The sequence below is a fragment of the Herpailurus yagouaroundi genome, unplaced genomic scaffold (assembly GCF_014898765.1).
Source record: "Herpailurus yagouaroundi ecotype Mexico unplaced genomic scaffold, PumYag 250, whole genome shotgun sequence".
In the NCBI taxonomy this organism is placed as follows: domain Eukaryota; kingdom Metazoa; phylum Chordata; class Mammalia; order Carnivora; family Felidae; genus Herpailurus; species Herpailurus yagouaroundi.
The window spans coordinates 18,669,720-18,688,765 of record NW_024412467.1 but is presented as its reverse complement, the minus strand read 5'-3'; the positions used below and the strand labels follow the sequence as shown (position 1 = coordinate 18,688,765).

Sequence of the window (19,046 nt, the reverse complement as noted above, 5' to 3'; positions counted from 1 at the left end):
CGCGAGATCGTGACCTGGCTGAAGTCGGACGCTCAACCGACTGCACCACCCAGGCGCCCCAGAAGTTCCTTCTTTTTAAGGTTGAATTGTATTCCATTGTATGTTCAGTCTTCACTATTAAGTATAGTGTCAGCTGTCAGGTTTTCATACATAGCCTGTGTCAAATTGAGGAAGCCTCCTTTTATTTCTAGTTTTTAAAAAAAAATTTTTAGTGTTTTATGTATTTTTTGAGAGAGAGAGAGAAAGAGAGAGAGCAAGCTGGGGAGGGGCACAGAGAGGGAGGAAGACACAGAATCCAAAGCAGGCTCCAGGCTCTGAGCTGTCAGCACAGAGCCCGACATGGGGCTCAAGTTCATGAACTGTGAGATCATGACCTGAGCTGAAGTTGGACGCTTAAACGACTGAGACACCTAGGTGCCCTATTTCTAGTTTGTTGAGAGATTGTATCATGAATATCATTGGATATTGAGCAATGATTTTTCTGCAGCTGTTGAGGACCATGTGGTTTTTTTGTCCTTTATTCTATCAGTATAGTGAGTTACATTAGTTGGATTTTGGATGTTAAAACAACATTGCATTCTGGGGATAAATCCTACTTGGCCATGGTATACAATCCTGGGCTTTTTTTCTAAGAGTTATAGCATTTTAGCCCTTACATGTAGGTCTGCAATCCATTTTGCATTACTTTTTCTCTATTATGGAAGGAAGGGATTCAGAATCATTCCTTTGCATGTGGATATCCAGTTGCCCCAGTGCCATTTGTTGAAAAGAATGTTCTTTCCCCTTTGAAAGATTTTGGGGCTCTTTCAACCCTTGTTGAAAATCAACTGAGTATAAAAGTAGGATTTATTTTTGGGCTCTCAGCTCTGATCCATTGTTCTCTATATATTGATACTTATGCTATACATTGTCTTGATTACTGTAACTGTATGGTAAGTTTTGAAGTCAGGAAGTATGAATTCTCCAAGTTTGTTCTTTTTCACTATTGTTTTGGATAATCTGAGTCTGGCATTTCTTTTTTTTTTATTTTTTTAATGTTTATTATTTATTTTTTGAGAGAGACACGTAGTGCAACTAGGGGAAGGACAGAGAGAGAGGGAGTCACAGAATGCGAAGAAGACTCCAGGCTCTGAGCTGTCAGCACAGAGCCCAAAGCGGGGCTCAAGTTCATGAACCGTGAGATCATGACCTGAGCGGAAGTCGGATGCTTAACCGACTGAGCCACTCAGGCACCCCTGGGTCTGGCATTTCTTAAAGTCCTTTTAACTTCACCTGAGGATAATTGCCTTCTCTCAGTTGTGATTCAGGGTTATGCACTGTGCCAGTGGTTCTTAAGCTTGACAATACGTAAGAATCACCTAGGGAGCTGCCAATAAAGAGTCGCATCCAAGACCAGTTAAATCAGAACCTCTGTAGTGTGAGGCTTGAGCACTGTTAGAACTGCCCAGCTAAGCTCAGCCCAATTTGCTGACTCTCAGAATAATGAACAAATAAAGTGGTGGTTGGTTTAAGCTTTGGGGTGATTTGTTACATAGCAATTGATAACTGATATGGAATCTGTATCCCACCTTGAGGACCTTTCTAGAGACTCTAACCTTGACTGGAGAATTCTACTGTAATGCTTTGCTTTTGCTATGGGAATGTATGATAGGAATAGTGTCTATTCTATCATTAGGTAGGGAGGGTAGAAGCTAATATGAAATTGTGTATGAGGTAAATATTTTAAAACTAAATTTTTAGAAAAGCTAAGCTTCCCTTGAGGAAGTTTCTTTTTCTCTCTAACACTTAGAACTATCAACTGACTGGGGTGCCTGGTGGCTCAGTTGGTTAACTGTCTGACTTCCACTCAGGTCATGATCTGGCAATTTGTGGGTTCGAGCCCCACGTCAGGCTCTGTGCTGACAGCTCGGAGCCTGGAGCCTGCTTCGGATTCTCTGTCTCCCTGTCTCTCTCTGCCCCTCCCCGACTCACACTCTGTATTTCTGTCTCTCCCTGAAAAATAAATAAACATAAAAAAAAAAAAAAAGAACTATTAACTGACCATGTTTTCATTTTCAATTTGGCTGGTAGTAAACAAAAAGTAAAAATTAAGGCTTAATCATAGCAACTATATATTTCCTTATAGCCTGTAGTTTATGATACTTTTTTTTTACTCTTCTGTTATTAACTTTTAACTATTATATTTATGTTATCTATAATCTTATTATTTTATTCTTATTTATATTTAGTCATGTTATTGTACCTATCTTTGTGGTAAATCACTTTAAATCCCTTGTGGCAAAAAGTAGTATTTTAAATGCATATAAGACTTTGACTTTTCCTTTAGAGAGCCAAATATAGTGTGAAGAACTTTCTGTTTTCCATCAATATATGTTTTGAGTGCCAAGACAGGACATGATAACTGGCCCGGGGTGAAAAAGCAGGAAAACCTAGGTAAATCTTTATCAACTTGATCAGGGACAAGGATCCAGTGGAACTTGCCTACCATTTATCAGTCATCTTCTGTGCTGGATACTTGCCTAGACCACTGTATTCAAGAACTGGGCTGGGCAGTTCTTGTTTATTTTCACATCTGTAAAATGGGTTGAACAAGCTTCCTTCACAGGAACATTGAGAGGATTAAATGAGATAATATGTTGAGAGCACCCACCACAGAATGGTGGGTTTGTATATATTATCTCCTTTCCTCCTCCCCTTCCTCAATTAGATGCTGCAATAACTTACTAAAATTATTTGTTGGGGCACCTGGGTGGCTCAGTCGGTTGAGCGTCTGACTTTGGCTCAGGTCATGATCTCACAGTCTGTGGGTTCGAGCCCCGAATCGGGCTCTGTGCTGACAGCTCAGAGCCTGGAGCCTGCTTTAGATTCTGTGTCTCCCTCTCTATGTCCACCCCATCCCACCTGTGCTCTCTCTCTCAAAAATAAACATTAAAAAATAGTTATATTTGTTACACAAAAAGAACATAATTTGTTAAATGTGCAAATGAACCTTGTCACGTCTTGATCAGAGAGAATTTCTAATCTTTTCTGGTAGGGAGTAGTGGACGTTGGGGAGGAAACAGAATGAGAGGCAGAGCACCTCCTGTGGTCCATGATAAACACCAGACAGCTTCATGTGGAATCTCCATTCTGAGAGCGTGAATAGCAGAAACATTTGGATGGTGGAAGACATTAGGGGAGGAAATCCATCCACAGCAGAAGCGGTGGTTGTGGAATGAGAATTACCAGCAACAGCTGCCTTTCTTAGAGAATGGCGAGTAGGCAATAAAGAACAGAACTCTACTGCGTAGAAACCTTCGGTTCTGGGGCACCTGGGTGGCTCAGTCGGTTAAGCCTTTGTTCGACTCTTGGTTTTCAGCTCAGGTCATGATCTCACGGTTTCATGGGCTCGAGCCCTGCGTCAGGCTCTGTACTAACAGTGCAGCCTGCTTGGGATTCTCTGCCCTTTCCCTGCTTATGCTGTCTCTGTCTCTCTCAAAAATAAATAAATAAACTTAAAAAAAAAAAAAACAAACAGAAACTATCAGTTCTCCGGACTGCTGTTCCTTGTGCATCATCTCCTACCTGCCACACCCCTAACTCTCCTTTCCGCAGCTTCTCAGTCTTGACCCAGGACAGAAGCACAGTGACCGCAGGCTCACGCAGCCCGTTGGGAACTGCCCCAATACTCTCCACGTCTGATTGTCCTTCTTTCGCCTGGCTTCCTTGTGGTAAACAGACAAGTTTTTAAAAACCAGAGATGGAGGGAGCATGGCAAGAGACAGTCTTCTTTTGATGCTACTGGTTCTCTGAGGAGCACGGCTGAGCTTGGCGATTGGGGGTTCAGTTGTTCCTAGGACTGCTCATTCTATCTCAATCGTATTTTACAATCCAAAACCCCAACTTACCTTTGTATTTTAAGATGAAGACGAACTGTCTGTGCAGAGGCTTCCTTTATTACCTAGTGAGGAGAAATCTCAGGCGTTACCTCAAGTTTTCCATTGTTCTTCTGACCTCCCACTGATTTTGCCCCAGGTACAGCAGCGCAGGTTTACAGGGAATTCTCCCAAACCCACCACCCTTTTCATGCCCTGGCACGTGCTTCTCTGCTCATTCTTTCTGGAATGTCATCCTGACTTTTGTCTGCCATGAAAACGCCCGTTCATTGTTCGATATTCGTGTTTCATTTTTGAATCCCCACATAAAGGCTGTGGCTGGCCTCTAACCCCTCCTCATGTCTGCCTTGTGTCCTTGTCAGACTTTGTTTTTTTTTAATGTTTATTTATTTGAGAGAGAGAGAGAGAGAGAGAGAGAGAGCAGAGAGAGAGGGAGACACAGAATCCAAAGCAGGCTCCAGGCTCCGAGTGGTCAACACAGAGCCTGACGCTGGACTCGAACCCATGAATCATGAGATCATGACCTGAGCTAAAGTCAGATGTTTAACTGGCTGAGCCACCCAGGTGCCCCAAGTCAGACTTTGTTTTAATGATTTACTCATAGGGCAGTCTCCCATGCTTTTCTCTGAGTTCTCTGAATACAAGATGTCTGGATTATTCAAGTGTACACTTCCAACGCTGTGCCTTCCCTTGTACGTGTGGGTGTGATGGACATTTTGGCCATTTTATGTTAAAATTCCCCCTCACATGGGGGAATTTCTGAACTTAATGTACCTCCACAGGTTAACCCTTGACAGTAGGGTTATTTTCATCTTGGTTACTGGTTCAAATGAAAATGACCCTTTGGGGGACACGCCCCAAAAACCTAGTAAATTTTCTCAAAGTTTTTGTTTATCTATGGGATAGCATGATGCCATAAAATAAGTAATTATACATGTGATGTATGTAATACGTGGGGTCATTAAAGACGTGATGCTAATTGAATCTACCTCCCTGCAAGAGCTGTCTCTTAGCAATTAGTGTTTAGGGCCAGCTGTGGGGTGTAACTGCACAGCACAAGTTAAATCAGAAGAAAGCAGTGAAAATAAAAGTAAGCAAACTAGCCATCATATCAAATTTATCCAGATGTCATTCATACAGAAGTATCTTTTTTAAAAGTCTCTTTACATCACTTTTATTTGTGCTTTTGAGGAGGTCTCTTTCACTTATTTTTTTAAAGTATTTTCTTAAAAAATTTTTTTTAATGTTTATTTATTGCTGAGAGAGAGAGCATGAGCAGGGGAGGGGCAGAGAGAGAGAGAGGGAGACCCAGAATCTGAAGCAGGCTCCAGACTCTGAGCTGTCAGCACAGAGCCTGACACAGGGCTTGAACTCATGAACCATGAGATCATGGCCTGAGCTAAAGTCAGACGCTTAACTGACTAAGCCACCCAGGCACCCCTAAAGTTCTTATTTTCTTCAGTAATCTCTATACCCAATGTAGGATCAAACTCACAACCCTGAGATCAAGAGTCTTATGCTCTTGGGACTGAGCCAGCCAGGTGCCCCTCAGGTGGTCTATTTCATTCAGTAGGTTTAAATAATTGACATGCCCGATTTACAGTCAGTTCAGTCTTCATTTCAACAGTGGCTATTCCTGAAAATCAGTTCCTGATCCAATGGAAGGTTTAAGATCATTGAAATGAAATGGCAGAGATATTCAAAGACACTTGAAGCAAATAAAGGACCGTGTGTGCTCTCTTTTAAAAATGTCTCTGTCTCAGGGGTGCTTGGGTGGCTCAGTCAGTTAAGCATCCAACTTCGGCTCAGGTCATGATCTCACAGTTCGTGGGTTCGAGCCCCTGTCAGACTCTGTGCTTACAGCTCGGAGCCTGGAGCCTGCTTCAGATTCTGTGTCTCCTTCTTTCTCTGCCCCTCCCCCACTCACGCTCTGTCTCTCTCTCTCTCAAAAATAAACATAAAAATTTTAAAAAATAAATATGTCCCTGTCTTAATGTTGAACTTAGACTTCATTAGTATTCCATGGATGTCACTTTAATTGCCCCTCACAATCACCTCCTCGTGCTTCTTTCTCCAGCTCAGAGGGCCCTGGGATTCTCTGTATCGCACATATTTTGAGTATCTACTGTGTGCCAAGCACTGCGAAGTACTGTATCTCAATGCTCATGCCATTCTAGAGACAGGTTGCAACACCACCCTGCTCAGAGCCCGTCCCAGGAGGTGGAGGACGGTGCCGGGCAGCACTATCCTGGTGCAGCTGGTAACTCCTGGACACACCAGGGGGAGGATTTAAAAGTCACATCCCTTCACGGAAGGAGCGTGACTCTGTGCAGCTTTCTCTCACGATAGCAGAGTTTGTAATGCTGTAGAATAGGAAGCAGACATATTTTGTCTTAAAAAGTAAATGGAAAGGACTATGCAAGCCATACTGGCCTCTTTTTTTTTTTTTTCTTCTTTGTTTATATTGAGCAAGGGAGGGGCAGAGGGAAGGAGAGAGAGAATCAAGTAGGCTCCATACTTGGCACAGAGCCCAACACGGGGCTGGATCTCAGGATTGTTGATGCTCAATTGACTGAGCCACCCAGGCACACCCTCTTTTTTTTTTTTTTTTTTTTCTACAGAAGAGAGGCTGGAAGAGTAAACGTTTTTGAGCTACACAAGCTTTCTGGCACCTGTCACCTGAGACATTTTTTTGTGACATTCCCATATATTATATGAGACTTGAGCTTCGACATGGCAGAGGAAATAAGTGCCACCAGAATGGTAAAACTTGGGCATAGACAGTGACCTTAGAGTCATTATCTTGGCATCATGGGTTGACCCAGAGAGCCTGTGGGTTAGTCTCATAACTCTAAGGTCAATGTTGCTTCTCTCATATTTGCTGGAGCAAATCTTCCCTGCTAATGATTTTCTTGCTTTGCTTTGCTTTGCTTTGCTTTGCTTTCTTTCTTTCTTTTTTTTTTTTTTTTTTTTTTTTTTTTTTTGTATCTAGGCATATATTTGGTGCCTAACACAAAATATCTTTGGAATAAAAGGCTGCCCACCACCATCCAGTCTCCCAATAACAACCCATTCCAGAGAGCACCATTCTCTTTCCTCCTTGTCTCTACCAATTCTTGTTTCATTTCATTTTATAAGATTTTTTTGAATTGTGCTGAAATATAAGTCACGGAATTTGCCATGTGCCATCTTAGCCACTTGAAAGTGTACAATTCAGTGACATTAATTACATACACGGTGTTGTACCAGCATCACCACTATCGATTTCCAAAACTTTTCTACCACCCAAACAGGAACTCTGTGAGCATTAAGTAATAACTCCCCATTTCCCCAGCCCCTGATAACTGCAATTACACTTTCTGTGTCTATCAATTTGCCTATTGTAGATGCTTCATATAGATGAAATCATACAATATTTGACCTTTTGTGTTTGGTTTCTTTGTTTCTAAGTTTATTTATTTGGAGAGAAAGAGAGAGCAAGATGAGTGGGGGAGGGGCAGAGAGAGAGGGAAGGAGAGAATCCCAACCAGGTTCTACACCCCCTGTACAGAGCCCAGTGTGGGCCTCAAATTCACCAAACGTGAGATCATGACCTGAGCCGAAATCAAAAGAGGCTTAACCGACTGAGCCACCCAGGCACCCCTTGTTGGGTTTATTTCATTTAGCATAATGCTTTCAAGGTTTGCCTGTGTTATATCAGAACTTTATTCCTTTTTTAGGACTGAATACAATGTTTTGTTTATCTATGCATCTGCTGATGGATGCTTGGGTTGTTTCTACCTTTTGGCGATTGTGAATAATGTGGACAAGTATCTGTACACCTGTTTTCAGTTCTTTTGTCTATATACCTATGAGTGCAATTGCTGGGTCATATGGTAATTCTACATTTAGTTTTTGGGGGGAGACACCAGCTTTTCACAGTGGCAGCACCGTTTTACATCCCCATCAGGGTTCCAGTTTCTCCACATCTTCACCAGCACTTGTTGCTTTCTATTTATTTGTTTTTGATAATGACCATCCTAATGGTTAGAAGGCGGTATTTTACTGTGTTTTTGATTTACATTTCCCTAATGATTAATGATGTTGAATATCTTTTTACATGCTTGATGGCCATTTGTATTTCTTCTTTGGAGAAATGTCTGTTTAAGTCTTTTGCCCATTTCTTAAATTTGGTTGTTTGTCTTGTTGAGTGTTAGGAGTTCTTTTTTTTTTTTTAAGTTTTTATTATTTATTTTTGAGAGAGAGAGAGAGAGAGAGAGAGAGAGACAGAGCATGATTGGGGGAGGGGCAGAGAGAGGGAGACACAGAATCTAAAGCAGGCTCCAGGCTCTGAGCTGTCAGCACAGAGCCCCATGTGAGGCTGGAACCCATGAACCATGAGATCATGACCTGAGCTGAAGTCGGATACTCAACGGACTGAGCCACCCAGGCACCCCTAGGAATTCTTTATATAATCTAGATAGTAAGCCATTATCAGATATTTGATCTGAAAATATTTTCTTCCATTCCATAGATTCTTTTCACTTTCTTGATAATGTCTTTAGTGCACAAAATTTTAATTTTTTTTTAATTTATTTGTTTTGAGAGAGAGCAAAAGCAGGAGAGGGGCAGAAAGAGACAGAGAGAGAGAGAGAGAGAGAGAGAGAGAGAGAGAGAGAATCCGAAGCAGGCTCCATGCTGATAGCAGGGCTTAATCCCATGAATCGTGAGATCATGACCTGAACCAAAACCAAGAGTCGGATGCTCAACCAACTGTGCCACCCAGGTGCCCCGGGGTTTTAGCCCTTATATTTAGGTCACTGATCAATCTGAGTTATTTTTGTGTACAGTGTATGAGAGCCGAACTTCATTCTTTTGCATGTAGGAATCCCGTTTTGCCAGCATCGGTTATTGATAAGTCTGTTCTCTCTCCCATTGAATGGACTTGGCACCATTGTTGAAAATCATTTGACCATAGACACATGAGTTTATCTCTAGACTCTCAATTTTATTCTGTTGCTCGATTTGTCTGTCCTTATGCCAGTACTCCACTCATTTGATTACCGCAGTTTTGTGATAAATGTTGAAATTAGGAAGTGTGAGTCCTCTCAATTTGTTCTTCTTCTTGTTTTTTTCTTTCAATTTGTTCTTCTTTCCCAAGATTCTTTTCGTTATTCATTACTTCCTGCAATTCTATGCAAATTTGAGGGTCAGCTGTTACATTTTCTCCAAAAAAACTGCCAATTCTCCTTTAGTCTCTCCCCCCCCCTTTTTTTTTAACGCTTTATTTATTTTTGAGACAGAGAGAGACAGAGCATGAACAAGGGAGGGGCAGAGAGAGAGGGAGACACAGAATCAGAAGCAGGCTCCAGGTTCTGAGCCATCAGCCCAGAGCCCGACGCGGGGCTCAAACTCACAGACAGTGAGATCGTGACTTGAGCTGAAGCCAGACACTTAACCGACTGAGCCACCCAAGCACCCCTGGTCCCTTCCCTTAAGGAGAATTCTAACAACAGTCTTCCTCCCCAAAGGCCGCCCTGGTGCCAGCTCCCCTCAGGCCCTCTGCCTGATCCTTATCACAAGTGTTGGTCCAACCTGCTTCCCAGGACTGGTTAATCACCTCCAGGTGCAGACTGCCAAGAGTCTGGTCCACTCAACCCTTTTATCAACATTATGCATATGAGGTTAAGTCAAGTTTGAGTTCCTACACATGAAGCTCCTTTTGTTGTTGTTTTTTTTTATATGAACGGGGGAGGGGCAGAGAGAGAGGGAGACACAGAATTGGAAGCAGGCTCCAGGCTCTGAGCCATCAGCCCAGAGCCTGATGCGGGGCTCAAACCCACGGACCGCGAGATCATGACCTGAGCTGAAGTCGGACGCTCAACCGACTGAGACACCCAGGCGCCCCCCCTTTTTTTTTTAAATTTTTTTTTTTAATGTTTATTTATTTTTGAGACAGAGAGAGTGAAGCTCCTTTTGGAAGTTAAGAACCCCTTTGCCTTGGAGCTAAGGCTTTTTTTGAGCCGCATTAAGGAAGTACTGGGCAAGCTGGTGGGGTTAAAGCTTAGTGGCCATTTCTACGAATTGAAATGAATATGTTTATATTCTATCTCTGCCCTTTTTTGCCCGCTAACTCCATTTATGTGGACCTTTGGCGTGTTGGCTAGTGTTTCAGCATTAATTTGTTGAGCACCTAATATGTACTAGGTTTTACAGTGTAACAAATACGTAAGAAGCTCCAAATCCATGACCTCAAGGAACTTAGAGTCTCATGGGGGAGTTTGCATGGCATAAAAATGTTCCAAATATCTTAAGCATGGGCATGGTACCTTATTTAACGTCATGATACATCTTATAGTATCACTATATATCATCTTATAGTGAGCCCTTAGGTGATTAGGGCTCAGCCAAAGGACAGACCCACATGAGCTGTAGTGCTACCAAGAGGTGTGTGGATAAGGCAATATATAAATTGGGCCTTGAAAGCCAGGTAGAATTTTCAGAGGAAGGGAAGAAGGGAGAGGGCGTCCTAGTGGGTACAAGTGGTGTGCTTAGGGGAGAGAACCACAAAATCCAAGACAAGGTGGGAATAAGTTTAATATCTCTGCCAACCAATAAGAATCTGTCTTAGTGCAGTCTACTCATATTCAAGGGCAGAGTAGACCCAGCTGAGGGTGGGACAAATTGAGAGGGCCCTGAATCAAAAGGAATTGTTTGGAGTCATTTGTGTCCCAGGACCTATGAGATCATCTTACACAGCTTTGGTAACCACTGCCTTTCCAGTTTCTAGAGGACTCCTTGTTCTCAAGGTGAAGGCAGAATATGGCTCTCACATACACATCAGCTGGGTGCAGGTGCTTGGAACACCACCCCCTCCCACCCCTACCCTGGGCACATCCATCTGCCTCCAGCTTTCATTCTGTGGCCCCTACCTCTTGTCACCACACACCTGGAATGACTGAAATGGTTTTTCACCTGATTTCTCTGCTCCCAGCCTCACCTCTGCTCCAAACCACAGGGCAAAACATTGTCATCTAATGTGCTTGCAACAACAACATCATGGGGGCCCTTTGCTCAAGAGTGTCTTAGAGCTTGGATCTAGACTTTCTCTCCATGATCTTTACAACTTTAAGTGTCCTACAAACTTCCTGCTGTGCCCATAAACAAAGCAATCTTATGCGCTTCATTTATTCAGTCTTTCAACAATTTCCTGACCACCTACTATACCTCAGGCATAGACAGTGTGACGAACTGAACTGTGTTTCCCTCAAAATCCATACATTGAAGTCCTATCCCCCAGCACCTCGGAATGTGACTGTATTTGGATACAGGAAAGAGGTGATTAAGTTAAAATGAGTTCAGTAGGATAGACTCTAATCCAGTCTGACTGGTGTCCTTATAAGAGGAGGAGGAGTTTAGGACACAGACACATGCGGAGGGAAGACTGTGTGAGGACCCAGGAAGAAGGCAGCATCTGCAGGCCAAGGAGAGAGGCCTCAGAAGAAATCAATCCTGCCAACACCTTGATCTTGGACTTCCAGCCTCCAGAACTGAGAAAATGAACTTGTGTTGTTTAAACACCTCCGATCTGTGGAACTCTGTTGTGGGAGCCCTAGAAAATGAACACAAGTGCCTTTGCCCAGCCTGCTCAGTAGTGGCCCCTCTCCTCTGACATGCCACACACTCCCTCCACTTCCCTCACATGCCTGCTCCTCTGGCCTGCCCTCATCTAGCCTGACTCCCCACTCAAGCCCAACTCAGCCCCTTCATGCCTCTTCTCTGACCACCGCGGCCGCAGGGTTCTTTCTCCTCCAACGACAACATCTATTCCAAATTATTCTCTAATCTTCTTTGGTGCATTGTCTTCTCTCCCAAGACCATAAAACTTCCCCCAACATCCATGGGCTTTCCCCCTGTCTCCTATGAAGAGAGAGAGCTAAGGTGTGAAGGAAGGGAAGGAACAAAGAGTGACTGATTTCTGTATGTTTGCCTGGAGCCACTGGGCGGACTGTGGTGCATAGTAAGATAGTAAAGACTGAGAGAGGAAAAGATTTGTGTATTTATATGTGCACACACTCTTGTCTTATAAAAATGATATATAGGGGCGCCTGGGTGGCTCAGTCGGTTGAGCGTCCGACTTCAGCTCAGGTCACGATCTCACGGTCCGTGAGTTCGAGCCCCGCGTCAGGCTCTGGGCTGATGGCTCAGAGCCTGGAGCCTGCTTCTGATTCTGTGTCTCCCTCTCTCTCTGCCCCTCCCCCATTCATGCTCTGTCTCTCTCTGTCTCAAAAATAAACATTAAAAAAAAATTAAGGGGCGCCTGGGTGGCGCAGTCGGTTAAGCGTCCGACTTCAGCCAGGTCACGATCTCACGGTCCGTGAGTTCGAGCCCCGCGTCAGGCTCTGGGCTGATGGCTCGGAGCCTGGAGCCTGTTTCCGATTCTGTGTCTCCCTCTCTCTCTGCCCCTCCCCCGTTCATGCTCTGTCTCTCTCTGTCCCAAAAATAAATAAATGTTGAAAAAAAAATTTAACAAAAAAAAAATTAAAAAAAAAAAGATATATTATGCAGTTGTCCTTCCTTATCGATGGGGGATCCATCCCAAGGACCCCAGTGGATGCCTAAAACCACAGAGAGTATCCAACCCTATATATACTCTGTTTTTTCCTATATGTACATGCCTATGATGAAGTCTAATTTCAAGAGATAAACAATAATAGCCAATAATAAAATAAAAACATTATAAGAATATACTGTAGTAAAAGTCGGGTGAATGTGATCTTTCAACATAGCTGACCATACTGTACTCACTCTGCTTCCTCTTGTGATGACATAAGAAGATAAAATGCCTACGTAATGAGATGAAGTGAGGTGACTGATGGAGGCACTGTGATATAGTGTTAGGCTACTACTGACCTGCTGATGTGCCAGAAGGATGATCATCTGCTTACAGACTGAGGTTGACCGCGGGTAGCTGAAACTGTAGATGAGGGGGGACTATACTACATACTGTTTTGTAACTCAGTTTTCTACCAGCAACACTCATGGGACATCTTCCATGTCAGTGTTTATAAATCTATCACATTCATTTCTTTTACAGGCTTTACTTCTCTTAGTTTTCTTGTGTAACACTATGTAGTGGCCACAGCTGGAGCCGGGATCCCCTGTATGGAGACTCTGGTGTGGGTCTTCCAAAGACGGTCAGTGATTTTCTAGTAGGGAGACTTGGCAAACACTGTCTCTTTCCAGAAGTCAGGGGTGACATAACCGTAGGTCTTGGAAATGGCATCAAAAGTGACATGGATCGGGGTGCCTGGGTGGCTCAGTTGGTTAAGCATCCAACTCTTGGTTTTGCCTCAGGTCATGATCTCACAGTTTCATGAGCTCGAGCCCCACATGGGGCTCTGTGCTGGTAGCACAGAGCCTGCTTGGGATTCTCTCTCTCCCTCTCTCTATGCCTCTCCCCAACTTGCACTGTCTCTGTCTCTCTCAAAATAAATAAATAAATAAATTTAAAAAGAAAAAGCGGCCTTGCTGAAATTGCCCACAGTGACAATACAACCCCTGGGTGAGGGGTGGCAGTCATTAATACTGGCCATCACCAGTAGCTTCTTGGGCACAGGGGCTGAGACAGTGCCTTTGTGGGCAGGGATGCCAGTGCCTCTATGGGCAAGGATGAAACACACCAGCACAGAGCCACAGGCGCTGGCTACCTTGCATGAGACAGTGTGGGGCTCGACAACCTTGTTCCCCTGGTAGCCTCACTTCACAGGGACAATGGAAAGTTTGCTCAGTATGATGGTCCAATGGATGGCAGGGACTACCTCCTTGGAGCACTTAACACCGAAACCGACGTGTCTGCAATAATCTCTGATGGCAGCAAATGCCTTGAACCTAGTCTTCTGGCCAGCAGGGGTCTGCTTTACACAAGCATAATCTTCAAGAACTCATTCTTGAGGGGCACCTGGGTGGCTCAGTCCGTTAAGCGTCCAACATCGGCTCAGGTCATGATCTTGCGGTTTGTGGGTTTGAGCCCTGCATTGGGCTCTGTGCTGACAGCTCAGAGCCTGGATCCTGCTTCGAATTCTGTGTCGCTTTCTGTCTCTGCCTCTACCCCGCTCACATTCTGTCTCTGTCTCTCTCAAAATAAATAAACCAAAACAAAAACAAAAACAGAAAAACCCTCATCCTTGAGGAATGCCCCCAGAAAAAAGTCAATGACCTCAGAGTCCTTGATGGGCAGGGAGAAGAGATAGATCTCTTCCAGGGACTTCATCTTCATGTCATTGATCAGGTGGCCCAGCTTGGTGACAGGGATCCACTCCTTGTCCTCAGTCATGCCTCTGCGAGCTCTCATTCCAGGGCCGTCCTGCAGCACCAGCATCATCTACTATTTGGTGTTTTCTTGAAGATGGAGCTACCACACTCTTTTTAATATGCAATATATTCCATGTATTTCTCTCAGTCTTTTTAAATTTTTTTAATTTTTTTAAGCACACTGTGCACCCAGCATGGACACAAAGCGGGACTTGAACTCATGACCCTGAGTTCAAGACCTGAGCTGATATCAAATGTCGGACGTTTCACTGACTGAGCCACCCAGGTTCCCCACATCTCAGTCTTTTTAACAGAAAAAAATCAATGGCATTAATTTTATTAAAACTGTTAGACTCTACAATGTGGGTGAATACATGCTTTATTCCAAGACGGGTCTAGGTTGCCTTCAGAAAGCGAGGGTGGGTTAGAACTCAAACTTTCTATGGGAGGGACCATCGAAGCCACCCTCTAGAGCCCCCGTATTTTAGAGATACAAAAACAAAGAGCTGGAGGATTTGATGATTTTTCTAAGGTCACTCCAGTGGTAAATGCTCAAACCAGTGAAGAATCCAAATCTCCTGGGTCCTTCCCACCATATCATAGCACTGCTGAAACAGAATCTAGACATCCCTTCCCTGGGGTTGCTATGCTGGGTTCTATTCCTTTAGCTTAACAGTCATTTTTTATTTAACAAGAAATTTAAAAAACATGGAACTAAATGTGACCTTGGACGTGAGTTGGTCTAACCTTAGAGATGAGAAAACTGAATATTTCCTGGGGAGGGTTCTGAGCGTGATAAGTATGTCATACAATGAAGTCATACAGCATGTGGCCTTTACAGCCCAGCTTTGCTTAAAATCATAAACCTGAAGTTGTTCGTCTACTTCAGCCCCTCCGGTAGCTTCCTACTGCACTTGCACGAAGCCCACACTCTTTCTTCCCATGGCCTCAAAGCTCCATTCCTGTCTGGCCCCCTTGGCTCATCTTATTGTCCCCTTTGCCCACTGTGTTTGTGCCACACTGTCTTCCTTGGCTGTTCTTTAAACAGCCAAGTATTGATTAAGAATCTCTTTAGCATAGGACCAACTGGCAGATGTTAGAAGAAATACAACATTGGTCTTTGATGAGCTTATAGTATGTGGGAGTGGGGGGCATGGATAGGATTCATTCATTCCTTCAGTCGTTCAATACAAAATTATTAGCGGTATATATATATCCTAGGCCCAGAGCTGGGTACCAGGGTATCAAGTCCAACAGGACAGGGACCTCAAGTTCAGCAGGGAGGAGAGCCAGTTGGAAAATAGCATGGACTAAGTATGGGGATGATTGGAATACAGAGGAGCGCTCCCCACATTTCCTGGGGGGCCAGGGAGGCTTCTCAGAGAAGGTGACCCTCCAGTTGTGTCTTAAGGAGCGTGAGAAGTTAGTAGACATGGAAAGCATCAAGGAGTAAAGAGGAGGTGGCTCAGGATGATCAGAGACCTGGACAACAGCACGTGCAAGACTTGAGTGTGTGCAAGGACTTGCTGCGTGCAGGGAGCATGCTTGCTTTTTTATCTTGGGGGCTCCTCAGAGCAGTAAGAGGAACAGCCAGGCCATGGTGTGCACAGTCTTACAGGCTAAGCAAAAAAATAAAAAATAAAAAATAAATAACAAAATAAAAAAAAAAACAACCAAAAAAAAAAAAACCCAACAAATACAAAAGAAAAAAAAAACAACAAAATTTTATTCTGCCAGTTATTGGCATTGGAAGTTATAGGTGGGATCAGACAGGGTTTTGTGGGTTTTTTTTATAGAGCTCCTTGGTAGCATAGAGAGCACTGGATTTATTCTTGCGTCACTGCAGCCAGGGGCCAGGTGGGAAATTATTTTTTTTTATTTTTTTAACCCTTCGCAGGTGAGAAAACGAATGCTCAGAAAAGCCAAGCAACCTCCCCGGAATCACACAGGTAGCGAGCTGGGTGGAGATGGCAGGCTTTCTATCTCAGTGCCACAAGGACGGTCCTGCCCCAGCTCCCAGATGGGGATGTCCTGAGCTCACACAGGGCAAGGGAGGATGACCAGAGGGGACAGATGTGAGAGAGCTGTCTCAGAGGCTGATTTGCAAGGACCCGAGTGAGATAGAGGAAGGCATCTGGAATCCTCCAGTTTCTGGCCTGGGCCCTGTGAGAGGTGACGGCGTTCCCCACGATGGAAACGAAGGAGCTGACGAACGGTAACAAGCATGGGCCTTGTGATGATACAGGGCAGGAAGGGAGCCCACAGAGCACTAGGGCTGCACGAGAGCAAGCGGGGCATCTGGAGAGGGTGTTAGGAAAAGGTCCGAGTGCATTTAAAATGCATTTTGGACTAGGGGCGCCCGGGTGGCTCAGTTGGTTGAGCATCCGACTTCGGCCCAGGTTGTGATCTGATGGTTTATGAGTTCAAGTCCCACATCAAGCTGTCTGCTGTCAGTTCGGAGCCTGCTTCAGATCCTCTGTTTCCCTCTCTTTCTGCCCCTCCCCTGCTCAAGCTCTCTCTTTCAAAAATAAGTAAACATTAAAATTAAAAAAAAAAATGCATTGGGCACCTGGGTGGCTCAGTCTGTTAAGCATTCGACTTCAGCTCAGGTCATGATCTCTCGGTCCGTGGGTTTGAGCCCTGCATTGGGCTCTATGCTGACAGCTTGAAGCCTGGAACCTGCTTTGATTCTGTGTCTCCCTCTCTCTCTGACCCTCCTCTACTTTCACTCTTTCTCTCTCTCTCTCTTTCTCAAAAACAAACATTAAACATTTTTTTAAAAGGGGCACCTGGGTCACTCAGTCAGTTGAGGGTCCGACTTCGGCTCAGGTCATGATCTCGAGGTCCGTGAGTTTGAGCCCCGCGTCAGGCTCTGTGCTAACAGCTCAGAGCCTGGAGCCTGCTTCAGATTCCATGTGTCTCTCTCTCTGCCCCTCCCCCACTCATGCTCTGTCTCTCTCTCCCTCTATCTGTCAAAAATAAATAAACATAAAAAAAATTAAAAAAAATTTTTTAAATAAAATGCATTTTGAAACAGGCAGGGAAGCACGAGCTTGTGTTGAGGAAAAGATGGAGAAAGATTTTGGTGACGGTGCACCCACCATCGGTGACCTTGAATATCAGGCAGAGTGAGGCACTTTGAGCCAAGGAGTACAAATTTTTGACTGTGCTCGGGGAAGGGAAATCTGTCAAGGTTGATCTAGGTTGATTTGGAATGGATAGAGAATGGAAGTGGGGAGACCAGTTAGGAGGGTTTGCAATGGTGTGGGGAAGAAGTAATGGGAGCCCGGATTAGGTGGGGACATGGATGTGGGACAGAAGAGGGCGGCATGAAGAGATCAGTGCACATGAGGTCAATATGCTTTGATAACTAGATGTCAGCAAGTTGTCCAAGATCATTTTGAAAGTTTTGAGCTTGGACTGAAAGAATTAAATTCCACTTTGGAAATGCTGACTTAAGACAGCAACTGCCTCACCAAGCAGTGTGGCCCAGAGGAATGCTAGAAATTTGTCTGGAGAAAGGTCAAGACCAGAGTCACAGTTTGGGATCATCCTCACAAAGGTGACAACTGAAGTCTTGACAAGGGCTGGCATTGTTGAGGACTGGGTGGGCAGACACAGAGCAAGGGGCCAGAAACAGCCTCATGGTGCAGCCCGAGGAGGTGGAGGGGAGGATCAGGGCTGTGGAGAGGCTCGGAAGTCCAGAAGAGGAATTGCGAAGAAGAGGTGGCAGATATAAAAAGTCACTTCAGGATGCCCGGGTGGCTCAGTCGGTTAAGCATCTGACTCCAGTTCAGGTTATGACCTCATGGTTTGTGAGTTCAAGCCCTGCATCCGGTGAGTCCTGCTTCTCTCCAAATCTGCCCCTTGTGGTATTCTCTCTCTCACCCTCTCTCTCTCTCTGCACCCTCTCTCTCTCTCTGCACCCTCTCTCAATAAAAATAAATAAACAAACAAATAAATAAATAAATAAACAGACAAATAAATAAATAAAGTCAGTTCAAAACCCAGAAACTCAATGATTTAGTATGCTGCCACTGCTTTAGTATTTCCACCCTAAAGAAAACTTTTCTTTATTACTACTGCTGTGATACAGTGGAATTTTTTTTTTAAGTTTATTTATTTATTTTGAGAGAGGCAGAGAGAGTTGGAGAGAGAATCGCAGGCAGGCTCTGCACTGTCAGCACAGAGCCTTACACGGGGCTCAAACTTGCAAACCGTGAGGTCATGACCTGAGCCGGAACCAAGAGTCAGATGCTTAACCGACTAAGCCACCCACGCACCCCATACACTGGAACTTATTAAAAAAGACTTTCCCTTATCTCTCCTTTTCTCTGTGTCCAGTTGACCGTCCCTCGCCATGTCTTCCCACAAGACTTTCAGGATCAAGCGATTCCTGGACAAGAAACAAAAGCCGAATCATCCTGTTCCCCACTGGATTTGGATGAAAACTGGTAATAAAATTAGGTACAACTCTGAGAGGAAGCATTGGAGAAGGACCAGGCTGGGTCAATAAGAGATCGCACACAAGATGGCACACAAGTTTATGCTGCATGAAGGTCACGTGTTCCTATCCTATTACTCTGTAAACATCACAACCGCTTGAACAATGGATATGTTTTATCAGGAAAATGATTTTTGTCTGCTACTGTGCTTCTGCACCAGTGTGTTCGTTCAGTAATAAATGAGACATTTGTTGGAAAAACAAAAAGAGTCTTCCAAGTACTAACAGAGACCAAAAGAGAATACAACAAATAACGGATTTGCAAGGCATTCTGTTCTCACCTAGCACAGCCAGGTTGTTCTGAGGGACTCATGGGTTTCATTCCAAAAGGGAATAGGGCCCTACATGTCCTCAAAGGTGGTATGGCTTCTTTG

The 19,046-nt window shown here is 44.3% G+C and overlaps 1 protein-coding gene and 1 pseudogene across 1 annotated transcript in view; one reads left to right on the top strand and one right to left on the bottom strand.

The window, feature by feature from the left end:
* The window catches only part of LOC121020510 (60S ribosomal protein L39-like), a 22,235-nt gene extending 3,367 nt beyond the window's left edge, over positions 1 to 18,868 (top strand). The window contains exon 2 of the mRNA XM_040460566.1: positions 18,513 to 18,868. Within this exon, the coding sequence (XP_040316500.1) occupies positions 18,529 to 18,684 (156 nt within the window). The 5' untranslated portion in view covers positions 18,513 to 18,528 and the 3' untranslated portion in view covers positions 18,685 to 18,868. The remainder of the gene's footprint in view (positions 1 to 18,512) is intronic.
* Positions 12,983 to 17,762, bottom strand: LOC121020452 (40S ribosomal protein S2-like; annotated as a pseudogene).
* Positions 18,869 to 19,046: the final 178 nt, after the last annotated feature.